Source organism: Puma concolor, chromosome E3 (genome assembly GCF_028749965.1).
Source record: "Puma concolor isolate L17-30 chromosome E3, mPumCon1.1.hap2, whole genome shotgun sequence".
Taxonomy (NCBI): domain Eukaryota; kingdom Metazoa; phylum Chordata; class Mammalia; order Carnivora; family Felidae; genus Puma; species Puma concolor.
Window position 1 is genome coordinate 25913635 of NC_141682.1, and position 14317 is coordinate 25927951.

At 43.9% G+C, this 14317-nt stretch overlaps 1 protein-coding gene and 1 long non-coding RNA gene across 9 annotated transcripts in view; both read right to left on the reverse strand.

The window, feature by feature from the left end:
- The window catches only part of LDAF1 (lipid droplet assembly factor 1), a 58933-nt gene that overhangs the window by 32084 nt on the left and 12532 nt on the right, over positions 1-14317 (reverse strand). For 5 of the 8 annotated variants that reach the window (XM_086692821.1, XM_086692823.1, XM_086692824.1 and 2 more), the window contains one exon: positions 14004-14142. In XM_086692821.1, coding sequence (XP_086548947.1) covers positions 14004-14142 — 139 coding nt within the window. Of the gene's footprint in view, positions 1-3240; positions 5284-7478; positions 9195-11454; positions 11974-14003; positions 14143-14317 lie in introns of those variants that run through there. The other 3 variants (XM_086692827.1, XM_025916798.2, XM_086692825.1) reach the window with 3 other exon arrangements.
- LOC147573075 (uncharacterized) lies at positions 1104-3074 on the reverse strand. The gene is made up of 2 exons (XR_015245690.1): positions 2503-3074; positions 1104-2467 (listed from the first exon to the last, which is right to left on the reverse strand). It is a non-coding gene; the product is annotated as an uncharacterized LOC147573075 (long non-coding RNA).

The following is a 14317-nucleotide window of genomic DNA, read 5'->3' on the forward strand; positions in this document are numbered from 1 at the left end:
GACGGAGTAAAAACAGAAAACCTAAATTCCTGACTACTTCATTGTGTTTCCTCAATCAACCCTGGAGTCACTTGCATCTTTTAAAAAGAAAACCACAGGCCCCAAAATGGAATAACTTATGCTAGGCCAAGTTACCAAAACAGAGCTTAATTCCTAATCTAATTGCAGTTTCAACCTACCCCAGAAATGTAGTCTTAACTGGTAAATCAGGAATTTTCTAATCAGCACCAATGGGCCCTCTCCATTCCCCAAAATAAGATGAGATCATCTTTATCTGTGTAAGACCTCCTGCTCTTCCCCTAAGGGAGAGTGACCTTGCCTAAAACAATTTTTTTCTTTTGCTAATAACTTCTTTGCCCTACCCTCTTTCCTATAAAAACTTTCCACTTTGTACAGCTCCTCAGAGATCCCCTCTACTTGCTAGATGGAATTCATGAATTGCTTCATAAAACCAATGTGAGAAGTGAGATGATTCATTTTCAAACACACCAAATAAAAGCTGTGCTGTCTAGTTAACCATAGGTTTACAACCTATTGGAAATATGTACAAGCTGCCCACACACACCCCTCCCCCACCCCTTGCAACAATGGAGTCCCCAGTGCTTGGACACTTCACTTCCTGGTTATTCCTCCCCTCTCCATTTCCCCAGGCTTATTTTTTGTGGGCTCTGCAATGAGCATGTGCCAAAGAACTGAAGTTCTCTGGGTCACCTCAAGGAGTGTACATTTGTTCCAATCAGACTACATGGCTATAGGTGACTTCCAGGTAAGGCTGTCACCTCTGTAGTACTCAGCCAATGAGGAACCAGGGGAGTAACGTGCACGCTAGAAGATAAATTGCATGCTATAACTGCCCCGAGTTGGGCCTGTCCATCAGATACCTGCTCTTGCAAGAACTTTGATTGAAGCCTTGCTTCACTGTGCTCCAAGTCTCCTAGTCCCTCCTTTGATTGGGCCAGTGGATTTATTTCTCACAACCAATTAGATCTTCAAATTTACTCAGCTGAAATTTTAACAATCTTTGATGTTGAGTGAGATTCTAAGGATTCCTATTTTTAAAGGGAGGCCGTTTGTTTCTTGTAGGTAAAAAGCACTCAAAATGATTCAGGATTAAAGAACCTTTATTTTTAGGAGAATGACTATGGGTATAATTTGCATCTGTAAGAACACCCCAAGTTATATGTAAGCTGTCCTTTGGATTAATAGCCAAATTTGTATAAATCACAAAGAAGAACACCTTCTGTTACATTTATTTTGTTTTGGCTCCCACAAGGCCCAAGAGGACCAGAGTCTTGTTCTGTTCATCTTTGAATTCCCACTGGTCCTCACGTGGGGAAGTGGTTGACCAAAAATATAGTACAAAGAAGTTTGATTCTATGAAAATTAGTAACAGGAAACATCACTAAAATGGAGTCAGGAAGTTTTGGCATGGGGAGTTCCCATGCCCTACCACTCCAAATCAATTGCAGACACAACAGAAGAGATGAATTTTACTGTGAATAGGGAACCACTCTACTCTTCCAGGTGGAAGTAGAGATGTTTTCCTCATTTCCTGCCCCCCCTCACCCCCACCAGGCAACAGTTCAACCAATGAGAAGCCACTATACTTCAAACTCCCAGTTTCTCCAATGGACTTTTAGTTCATAACAGCCTTCCCAATTTACCCCTTCTCTCCTTTAAAAAGAGCGTTCCTCAGCGCACCTGGGTGGCTCAGTCCATTGAGCTGTCCCTCTCTTGATTTTGACACAGGTCATGATCTCATGGTTGTGGGATCGACCCTGCTCTGCACTGGGCATGCAGCCTGCTTGGGATTCTCTCTCCCTCTGCCCCTGCTTGCATGCTCACGCATACGTGCTGTCTCTCTCTCAGAAAAAAGAGGGGGGGGGGCACCTGGGTGGCTCAGTCAGTTAAGTATCCAACTTCAGCTCAGGTCATGATCTCATAGCTGGTGGGTTCAAGCCCCACACTGGGCTCTGTGCTGACAGCTCAGAACCTGGAGCCTGCTTCAGATTCTGTGTTTCCCTCTCTCTCTGCCCCTCCCCAGCTTGCACTCTGTCTCTCTCTCTCAAAAACAAACATTAAAAAAAAAAAAAAAAAAAAAAGCACGCCTCTCCCTTGTAACCTGGACTTGCCTACAGTTTTGCTGTTTGTCCCCAATTGCAATTCTCTTTTATTCACAAATAAACCCATCTTTTTTCTGGTAAAATAACTGGCAGTATCTATGAGGTTACCAATTCAAAGCAGACAGTATGGTCTCTTCTCTTCCATACTTAGGAATGGATCCTCCTCCCTTAATTCTGTTAGGGTCACAGGGGCAGGGAAGATGCCAGGAAGCAAGCATGGATGCAGGAAACATGGGTTCTAGCCCTGGTACTGCAGACTTACAGTGTCTGGCCTCAGGTGTGCATCTTCAGGAGAGGACTGAAGAGGCAATCTATTTATTACCTTGTTACCCAAGGTGTGTGGTCTGTGCAAGGCTTCCCCTGGGAGCTGGTAAGCAACGCATAAACTCAGGTCCTGCTCCAGACCTAAGGATTCAGAATCTGCCCTGTAGCAGGACTCCTTGTTACGAATGCACATTTACAATGCACATTAATGGATACAAGTTAACATTTGATGTGTGAGTCAAAAGCTTCTTCCAGTTAGCGCTACTCCCTGCTGGCCCAGCTTCATATTGCCTGAACGTGAGCTCCCTCTTCTGGCTCAGAAATTAAGCGCTTTCTTTAGGAAACACTTCTGATCCATTTGTTTTTTTTTTTTTAAGGGTTTCAAATGGGGCTTGAAGCTCCAGCACCTAAACAGGGGCTTAAGGGCTGTTTTTTTTTAAGGGTTTCAAATGCGGCTTGAAGCTAGCTCCAGCACCTAAACAGGGGCATAGCATATGTATAGGACCTTGAGTCTCCTCCTGTGTTTTGGAAACTTGAACAATGCCTATAGCCCGGAGCAGGGGGGGGCCATGCCCTCTCCAACCTAGATGGCTCGGATTCCCCCCTGCCAAGGAGTCCACTTTCCCCGTGACTCAGCCTTGTCATTTCTGTTTTTGGTAATGTTTGTTTGTTTGTTTATTTATTTATTTATTTATTTATTTAATTTATTTATTTATTTAAAATTTTTTTTTAACGTTTTATTTATTTTTGAGACAGGGAGAGACAGAGCATGAACAGGGGAGGGTCAGAGAGAGGGAGACACAGAATCTGAAGCAGGCTCCAGGCTCTGAGCTGTTAGCACAGAGCCCGACGTGGGGCTCGAACTCACAGACTGCGAGATCATGACCTGAGCCGAAGTCGGACGCTCAACCGACTGAACCAACCAGGCGCCCCAATTTTTATTTATTTTTGAGAGAGAAAGAGAGAAAGGCAGACAGAGAGAGGGAGACCCAGAATCCAAAGCATGCTTCAGGCTCCCAGCTGTCAGCACAGAGCCCAACGCAGGGCTCGAACCCACGAACTGTGAGATCATGACCTGAGCTGAAGTTGGAGCTTAACCGACTGAGACACCCAGGTGCCCCATGTCATTTCTGTTTTAACAACAAAGCAGGGAGAGATGAACAAACAGTGCCTGACCTGGCAGGCTGGTGATGGGGTAGTCACCACCCAGCCCTGAGACCTTTGGCAAACTATTGGCCCAGTTTCCTCTTCTGCCAGCTGATGAATATGGCATGAAGTTGGAACAGAGTGACCTTGCAAAACTGTTGTGAAAGGTCAAAAATAGTAATCGATGTGAAAGGTCTTTGAAAACCTGAAATGTTTGTTTCACAAACATGAAGGTGTTTTCCTGATGCCATTACTGTAACTGGCTGCTCTAGCACAGACCTGGCCAACTCCAGCCTCTGATCCCAGACGAGCTGTGCCTTGCTTGGCCTAATGCTCTTAATTCTCATTATTTGTCTACATCAAGATTTCTCAACCTTGGCACCAACATTTGGGCCCAGATAATCTTTTTGTAAGGAGGTGTCATATGCACTGTAGGATGGTTAGCAGCATCCCTGGCCTCAACCCACCAGATGCCAGCCTCACCCCCTCTTCCAAACACACACACAGTCATGACAATCAAAAATGCCTCCAGATGCTGCCAGACGGGAACAGGCTATAGATCCAGACTTCTTGATCTTTCTAGTCAATGGAAAATGTTGTTCAGGGGCTTCTATGTATAAGGTTATAGGCTACCCAAAGTGAATAGACAGACTTTGTTTCCATCCCCAGAGCACTGGTGGAGAGGAGGCACGTAAGCAGGGTGGGAGGAAGGACAAATGCAAGAGACAATTTCATTGAGGAAGGGTATAATTGTTCCACTGTGTTGTAGCACTTTTACAATCTAGAGATCACTTGCCTCCACCTCCTAAAGATTCTGGGTGGGTAGCATTCTCACTACAGACTGAGGAAGTCAACACACAGAGAGGTTGTCACTTGCTCACCATGCCTGGTCCACAAGGGCTGTACATATAAAGACAGTGCACACAGCAAGACATGACTTCAATTTAAGCTGGACTGTGGAAGGTGGAAATGTTTCAAAAAGGGAGGTTTGGAAAGGGGATGCCCAACACCATTGATTTTCAACTTTTCTGCCACACACATGATGGATAATATCCACCCTGACGACACACCCAAGAGGCACACCAAATTTGTATGTAATCCCTACCCCCTTCCTTTCCTTCAGGAAGGCAAAGAAAGCACTTTAATAATTTGTAATTGTCACAGCTCTTACCAATCACTCAGAGTGTGTGTGTGTGTGTGTGTGTGCACGCATGTGCGTGCACGCATAATTTAATCACTCAGGATATGTGTATGCATGCACGCACAGGGGTTCTGGGGGATGCCATGGCATAGGTACAGTTACTCTCAAATTCTACGTCCTCTCTCTAGCTCCACCTTTTCTCTCCTGCTCAAGGAAGCACAGCAGAACCTCATGAAAGTACCGTTAGTCATTCTCAACCTTCTTGCGACAACTCACACCTGATCTGCCTTTGCCAAAATGCTGCAACTTCTGGGCTCAATCTCCCTTTTTTTTCTCTCTTTTCCAACTTCTATTTAAATTCTAGTTAGTTAACATACAGTGCAATATTGGTTGCAGGAGTAGAATTCAGGGATTCATCACTTACCTATGACACCCTGTTCTACACGGAGCAGACTGCAGAAGCTGCACACAAGTGGGAGTTGAAATGTTTACTTCAATGGGGACAATTTTAGGGGAAGCCAATCGCTCACATTCCGTTTCATGAAACCGGCGATCTCTGGAGTTCAGTGACACGGCAGCAAAGGATGTGGGTACGGTCGCAGACGGCATCTATTAGGGCATGGGTCCAAATTTCAGAAGGCCTCAAAGGCAGGTTGGAGGAGTGGATATTGAACAGTACATGGGTTACACAGGTGGGTTTTGTAGTCAGGCAGACTGGGCTTGAATCCCACTTGTTTCTGTGTGCCCTTAAAACAGTTTAACCAGTCTTTTGGCTTCTTCATCTCTAAAATGGGTGGTAGTGAGGATGGACTGAAAACGTGTATTGATTTGTAGAGGTTTCAAGATCGCACCCAACATGTGGCAAAAACAGAGACATACTGATAAATTAACATTCTGGCTGTATAAAGTCACAGCTTTCATGCTCTGAGGATAAATTACCTTTCCAAATGAGCCGCACATTGAACTATATCTAAAAAGCAGGCACCTTTTGAATAATGGGTGAGTCCTAACATTCCTCCAAGCTTGGCTAACAATAGGCCTCTTACACGTTCCTGTTGCACTGTTTTAAATGATGGTGCACTGTGCATTTTGACAACTGTGCCTTATGGGCCCGTTCTATGGCAGGCACTCTGCTAGGTTCCGTACGTTATTTTACTTTGTTTGATTGGCAAAGGCCTTGGGCTCCAGGCAATATTATGGGGAGCCTGAATTGCAAAGCTATGATTAGATGCCACATTTCTTGGCAGAATTAGTGAGTCAGTTCTGCTCTAAACCTTAGTTTCATTTCTAAACTCCAGAGGCTGATGCATACAAAAAATGAGAAGCCAGCAGGGGCAGCTTGTGATGGGTCTCACTCAAGTGTAGTGGGAAAGCACCTTGTACTTGCAGAGTTTGAAGTAAGGATGTTTATATAATCGGAAATGTGTTTTAAAATGATCTCTTGGCTACTCCTAGGAGACCATCTCACAAGATGTCTGTGTAAAGCTCTCAGCACTGAAAATACTCCCAAACATTATATCCTCAGCCCAGACTTACACTCTAAGCCAACAGTCTACTTGATTAATCCTATTGGTGTTAAAGGCGTATCTGACTTAATATAAGCAAAGCAGATTTTGAATATTCACCCAGTCCCCACCTCAGAAAAATAGTGTCTCTGTCTACCCACCGGCTCAAGTTAAAAAAATTTATGTCCCCCTTTCCTTCATCATCCACATGCAATCAACCACCAGATGCTGCCGGCTCTCCAAGGGAGGGAGGTCTCCATTACCTCCATCCCAGTGTGGTGCCACAACCATCCTCTGCTCTGGGCCTCTGGAGACCTAAATGGCTTTCAGCTCCCAACCCACTGCCTATAGAGTGATCTTTTAACATCCAAGTCTATGTCCCTCTAAACTTTATGGTCTTCCCTTTACTCATTGGTGTAAATTTCTTACTATATGGACCAGTGCACGACGGACTCCTATCTCTTTCATCTACCCTTTGCTTACCAGGCCCAGCCACACTGACATTTCGATTTTTCCAGTCTCTGGGCCTTTGTGTCCCTGTGCCTTCTGCTGGGAACACGCAGCCCCAGCTCATGGCATGGCAGTAACTTCTCATCCTTTGGTTCAGAGAAGAAATCCCTGCTTGCTGTGACTAAACTGGCCTCCCACAGTTATTTATCACCCTTTACTTTCATTGATATGCTTGTCACAATCTAATACTTTGTCTGCTTGTTGTAGCAGGTAGACTCTAAGGTAGAGCCCATGATCCCAACCTGTGGTACACATGCCTTTGTGCAATCCCATCCTTTCAAGTGTGGTTGGGACCTGTGATTGCTTCTAACCCACAGAATACAGTGAAAGTGACAAGATGTACGTGATTATGCTACATAAGAATGTAATGTCTGCCTTGCTAAGAGACTCTCTCTCTCAGTGGCTTTGAAGAAGCAAGCTGCCAGGTGTGAAGTTCCATATAGACTGCAGGGAACTGGATGTTGCCAGTGACCATGTGGGCTTGGATGTGGATCCTTCCCCAGGTGAGCCTCAAATGAGAACCTAGCCCTGGCAACACTGTGTTTGTAGTCTTTCAAAGGACCCAGCTGAGCCAGGACTCCTAACACACTGAAAATGTGAGTTAACATATGCTCTTTTAAGTCTATAGTTTGTGGTAAACTGCTATACAGCAACATTTAATACACTTGTTAAACAACTCCTGTGTTAGAAAGTGAACTTCAGGACTGGGGACCTTTTCATTTTTCCATTACTGAAGCCTCAGAACCCAGCTAGGTAGATACCATCGACAGAAAATAGCAGACCCTTGCATGAAGAAAAGAAACATTTAATAAATACCAACTGTTAATACTGGCAAGAAAGGGCACCTCTTGTTCTCAAGTAGAGGTAAAACCACCTTTAGGGACAGGCATGACAGTCAAGGGATTCAGAAGTTTCCAGATGAAGGCCTTTATGCCCTATCACAAGTAGCAGGCTTATTATTTTAGTTTGCCCAGTAAATATTTCCTCTCCTTCTCATATTCCTTTGGGAGTATGCACACCATCCTATGTGAAACCAGTGGACCTGACCTAAACCATCCCTGGTTCCCATGAACCTATGTCCCAGCCCTGCCCTATCAGCAGAGTCTAACCTCCTGGCCACTGTGATTGGTTCAGGGTTGCTCACATGACCCAAGTCTGTCCAATCAGAGCCAAGCCCGGAACATCTGCTTGTACTGTTGGAAAAGAGCAGCTTTCTTACCAGTGCAGAGTGCTGACTGTAGGGTTGATGTAAAGCCAGAGTTGCTGGGACCCCAGGTAAGGAGGGCCTGACTGGAAAAGGAGCTCACACGGAGGAAAGTAGGGCTGAGGGCTGAGAGAGATGCCTCAAAGCACCACTGGATCCGGCAGTACCTGAAAATCTAACCCCTGGCTTTTTAGTTGAGTGAAATGAACTTCCCCCTTCTGCGCCCCACTTTTTAAAGCCACTTTGGGTGGAGTGTCTATCACAAACCCTATTACCTGGGATCTGACATGAAATCAACAGAGAAGGAATAAGCAGGTATGATGTCTTGGGGGTGAAATAAAGAGTTAAGAAGCTCATCTAGATAAATATTTAATAAAATGCCACAGCAGACCACTGAAGTAGAAATCCCATGGGATTTTAAAAGTTTGTGTAATCCTTTAGCATTCCATAGGACTTTTTACAGATGTGGCTTAACAAGTTCCTGAAAACAATACAAAAGTGTCAAGTGCAAGTATTTTAGAAAGTAACAGCACTTAACAGTACTCAACATGGGAACTAAGCCTTTAGACTTTTTCAAAAGTGCCCTTGGCCATAAAGTTAACTTTGGACTGTATTTTCCAGCTTTGTCTGAGAGGCCATAATTAGCAAATTTTGCTAGTTTTTCTGATACAAAGCTAATAAGGCAGAAGAATTTGTTCTGTTTTCGATCACTTTTGCCACCTCGTTTCAAGGAAGTGAAGAAATAAACAGCTTCCTCATTTCAGAAACAAAGAAAAAAAGAAAGGAAGCAAGGAAGGAAGGGGAGGGAGGGAAGGAAGATAGAAGAAAAAAAAAGAAACCATAGTTGCCCCAGTTGGGCCCTTGGACACAAGATTGGAGTCTTTGGGGTCAAGCTGCTGGCTGTAAGGAGTGGGGCCAAAGTCAAGACCACACACTGGAGAGGAGTGAAAGGTGGGAGGAGCTGCCAAGCCACTGCAATTTTTAGCTAATTCTCACGTGAGGGTGGGTCAGCCAACAGAACCACAGGGACTCAAGAGCAACTGATCACCAAGTGGCCTCAAGTTGCCCCGGCAGGATCCTACAAATAAGAGAAAAGGCTAGAGGACACATACAGGGAGTGTTTGACCACCCAGCCCCCATCTGAGTCAATCCTAAGGGTTGAGTATGATCCACAGACTTCGAGAAGTGCTTGCAAAAAGCTCTGGCTCCGCTCAGCCGATCATTCCTGGTAGAGCCCCTCTAAGTCTGCGGACTTCATAGCAAGCTGACAGTCGCCACCGGAGTTTTGTTGTGTTAACAGTCTGTTTGGTAACAAGAGGAAATGGTTAGCCCTACGGCCTCTTTATTTATTTTTTATTTTTTAAAATGTTTATTTTTGAGAGAGAGAGACAGAGCATGAGTAGGGCAGGGGCAGAGAGAGACACACACAGAATGTGAAGCAGGCTCCAGGCTCTGAGCTGTCAGCACAGAGCCCGACGCGGGACTAAAACTCACCAACAGTGAGATCATGACCTGAGCTGAAATTGGATGCTTTAACCGACTAAACCACTCAGCCACCCCATGTTTATTTATTTTTTAATGCTTATTTATTTTTGAGAAAGGAAGAGAGAGATAGAACATGAGTGGGGGAGGGGCAGAGACAGAGGGAGACAGAAAATCTGAAGCAAGTTCCAGGCTCTGAGCTGTCAGCACAGAGCCCGATGCGGGACTCAAACTCAGAAACAGTGAGATCATGACCTGAGCCGAAGTTGGATGCTTAACTGACTAAACCACTTGCCACCCCATGTTTATCTGTTTTTTAATGCTTATTTATTTTTGTGAGAGACACAGAGAAAAAGAAAGAGAGAGAGAGAGAGAGAGAGAGAGAGAGAGAGAGAACGTGGGTGGGGGAGGGGCAGAGAGAGAGAGAGGCACAGAATCTGAAGCAGGCTCCAGGCTCTGAGCTGTCAGCACAGAGCCCGATGTGGGGCTTGAACCTATGACCCATGGGATCATGACCTGAGCCAAAGTCAGAGGCTTAACCAACTGAGCTACCCAGGCATAGGGCCTCTTTAAAGAGCTTTAATGCTGAGCATGCACAAAACTGAATACAGGACTTTCTTTGTTGGTTTGTTTTTAGCTACTTCTTGAAACACCAGATTTGAGGCTTTACCATTTACAGATGGAAATTGAGGGTACAAGAGGTTAAAATGACTGAGTTAGGGGTAGGGATTATGGCCCTTCCCCCTATTCTAATTTGGACACTGCATTTTCTCAGTGTATTGTTCACATTCTCGCAATAATCCAGTGATTGTTGGAGTAGCCCTATTTTACCAGTGAAAGAAAACTGAGAACAGAGAAGTTAAGCAGCTTGTTCAAGATCACACAGCTAAAAAATGGCAGAGCTGGGATTGAGACCCATATCTTCTGATTCCAATTAATCCGCTGTTTCTTGACATCTTCAACAGAAGAGAGGTAGGGGGCAAAAAGGAAGACAAATAGGTCTTTTTTAGCCCCTGTGATGGCAAGTTTCTGAGGGGAGTGAGAGTGGAGATAGCATTATCGATATTAAGTGCATCTATAGGTTATCTTTGAATTTCAAATACCTTTGCCAACATGGACACCCCAGTGCGGAAAACTGTGGCATACACCAGAGTTTGGCTGACCAACACAGCTGAGAAAACAGCACTCCATCTCACAGCCTCCTTGCCAGCTTAGAACAGCCAACTGACACAATTCTAGCCAAGGAAGTCAGCTTGGACAGGATGGGGAGAGGTCCTAGGAAAAACTGCACTTACTTGATAAAAATGGTCAGACTCAAGTGGTGAGGGAGGTCTCATTTTTTTTTTTCTCCCTTCATCCTGCCTTGAATGTTCTTGGTGTAGCCAGAGCCACAACAGCTTTCTTGTGGCCATGAGGTCACAAACCAATGGGCTAAGCATGGCAACACCAGAAGACATAAGGTGGCTGGTATGTAGATGACACCATGCAGTTAATCCATTTTCTTAAGGACATCTTACAGTTTTATTCCCTTTTTTCTTTTTCAAAAATTTTAGCTGCATATTATCTTTTAAGGTCAAGATCCCATTTGCATCATGGAATAAAGTGAACATTTCCTCTTTCTTCCCCCTATGCTTTGGAACATTCAGTAAGAGTTTCTCGAGTTTAAGAATTCACTAGTGCAAGGGTTTTCAGGTGACAACTATTTTCATAGTAATATAATATGCTCAATGCATTTGTTGCTCTCATTCTCCACAAAGGAACAGTGGAGTGTTTTTTTTTTAAGCTTATTTTTGAGAAAGAGAGAGAAAGCATAAGTGGGGAAGAGGGAGAAAGAAAGGGAAACAGAGGATCCAAAGGGGGCTCTGTGCTGACAGCAGAGAGCTCGATGCGGGGCTTGAACTCACAAACCGCGAGATCATGATCTGAGCCTAAATCAGAAGCTTGACTGACTGAGCCACTCAAGTGCCCCAACAGTGGAGTTTTCACAGTATATGTGGAACATCTGCATGACTCCATGAACCAATATTCTCCAAATGAGCAATGCATGAAGTTAAAAAACACACACCATAGAAGATCTAATAAAAGTGTAAGACAGACCAGTAGATTTTAATATAATGAACTACAAAAAGTCACATTTCAGTTAACCTTTGAGAAACTACCACGTATTGAGTTTTGGTGTACTATCAAAGAACATCCACAGTCATCTGAAAAAGCTTTTCCTCTTTGCCAGTCACACATTTGTGAGGCGGGGTCTGCAAAACCCAGCTGACCTCTATTAAGGAGACCTTAAAGATCTTTGTAACATGTGAAACAATGCCACTTACTCATTTCATTTTGTAATGGGAAAATGTTACTTATAAAGATGTTATTTACATCAACTGGTAAAACTGCTCTTTTTAAAGGAATAAATATTTTTTGAATTTGTTAATTTCTACTACAGTAATTATTGGTACATTTAAACCACATGAACAAAAACTTGGGGAGATTCAGTAGTTTTAAGAAGGTAAAATGGGTCATTTTAAGAAGGTAAAAAGCTTGAGAACCACTGCCCTAATGAAAACAATCAGTCCAGGGGTCTTGGTTGGGAAGAGAAGAGGGCTGTAAGGAGATAAAGGAGAAATCTTGGGTATCTTTTTTTGTTTGTTTGTTTTTGAGAGAGAGAGACAGAGTGCGAGCAGAGGAGGAGTAGAGAGAGGGGGGCACAGAATCCAAAGCAAGCTCCAGGCTCCGAGCTGTCAGCACAGAGCCTGACATGGGGCTCGAACCCACAATGCTGAGATCATGACCTGGGCCGAAGTTGGATGCTCAACTGACTGAGCCACCCAGGCGTCCCTCTTGGATATCTTTTTACTCTCTTTGTTGACAAGTAGGTGGTATTCAGGTTTTGCTACTTCCTGCGGTATAGCAGAGCAGGGTTCAGAGGTGGGGAGAAATTTTGGCTCAGAAACATTAGCTTTAATAAGCCACATTTTGGCTAATATTTTTCCTTTTATCTCCTTTGAGACTGATAGTCATCAAAACAATTTAGAGAAGCTGAATGTAACTCCAGGGACATCAACCAGGCAAGCCTATGACAACCACCCCTGAGGTATTTTAAATTATACCTACTTCACATTTTATTTTCCAACATGAGTAACAAGAGGATAACACTTTGGTAAGAAGTTCAAGGGCTAGTCTATAGAAAAATAAAATTCAGGATGTAGGTTCTTTTAGGGCAAGGGTTGGCAAATCCCTTGGGCCAAATCTGGCCTGCTGCCTGTTTTTGTAAATAAAGTTTTATTGGAACACAGCCATGCTCACTTGTAGGCATGTAGCCACCTGTGTTACAACAGCACAGGTGAGGAGTTACAATAGAGACCACATGGTCTGCAAAGCCTAAAATAAAGTATTATCATCTGGCCCCTTACAGACATTGTTTGCTGACTCCTGTTTTGGAGTCACTTTGGAATCTTGGTTAAGAAGCTTTAGAGTTAAGTGACTTGTAGAGTTAAGTAACTTGTAGAGTTAAGGGACTTGTATAAGTCCCTTTTCTGCCACACTTTGCTTTGGGACTTGGCTTCATTTAGTTGTCATAGATTGGAGCTAGTACCTGCCTCACAGGGTGGTTGTGAGGATTATATGAACTCAGGCCTGGAAAGCGCATAACAGAGTCCCAGGCACAGAGCAAGTGCTTGATGGGTAGCTGCTGTCATCAATTAAGCAAGAACTTAAATGAAGCATAATGGACAGCCCACTTGGGACTTAGATTCTAAATTCATCAAGGAGAATGGATAAAAATCAAGCATTAAAAAAAAAATCATCTCTAGGGGCTCCTGGGTGGCTCAGTCAGTTAAGCGTCTGACTCTTGATTTCAGCTCAGGTCATGATCTCATGGTTGTGGGATCAAGCCCTGCACAGTACAGAGCCTGCTTGGGATTCTCTCTCTCCCTCTCTGCCTCTTCTGTGCTCTCACACACTCTCTCTCAAAATAAATTTAAAAAACATTAAAAAAAAAATCTCTGAAAATCCCTTAGGAGGGCAGTCCATTATAGACAAACATACTGTCTTACACTAATCTCAGTATGGCTGGTTTTCCCTCTAGCATTTAAATACATCACTGTTCCTTCAGTGAAGGCCCAGATGAAGTGTAGCTGGCATTTAGGAGCCACAATGTAGGAACATGATCCATGTAATCAAACACAAGATAACACACTCAGTATGGTGAGATACACACACACACACACACACACACACACACACACACACACACACACACTGAAGAGCAAAGGGAATGAAGACAGACTTTGGCAACAGCAGATTTGTGGCCCCCTGCATCATCCTGAGGTACATGCATGCTGATATTTCCGGTTGCCCTCCGCAAAAACCCTTAATTTGAATTTTTGTAAATTTAATGGTATCTTTTAAAAGGAATCAGTAACAATTACTTCAGAGTTGTCATGACAACAAAATGAGTAATTGTGTGTGGTGGTTGTTTGAAACGCCATCGTAAATTCCCATGTGATGTCTGATGTATATGGAATAAGGAACACCTGCCTCTCACAATTTTACTAACCAAATAGGGTTAAGGTATTATTTGTGAAAATCCCCCAAATGGTAAAGATTAAATTATTGCACTGACATGTATTTACCTGGGAGAAAACCAGTAGTTGACAAGGCTGGAGACCATCACGTAGGACACCATAATTGTCCCTGACATGACGAGTGACACAAAGCTCAAGCCACAGAGGACACAAAGCAGTGAGAGGCCACCCACAGAGATGACCAGTCCTAGAAGAAAGCATAGTTAGGAGAAGCATTCAGCTAAAACAGATTGAAAGCTACCAGACCCAAGGCCACTGTGCTTATGACAGTTAACTCAGACTTTTTAAGTGAGATTTCCCATAAAGATCCAGGTTTCCAGCATCACTTTAAAAGAAAGTAATCTAGGGGCACCTGGGTGGCT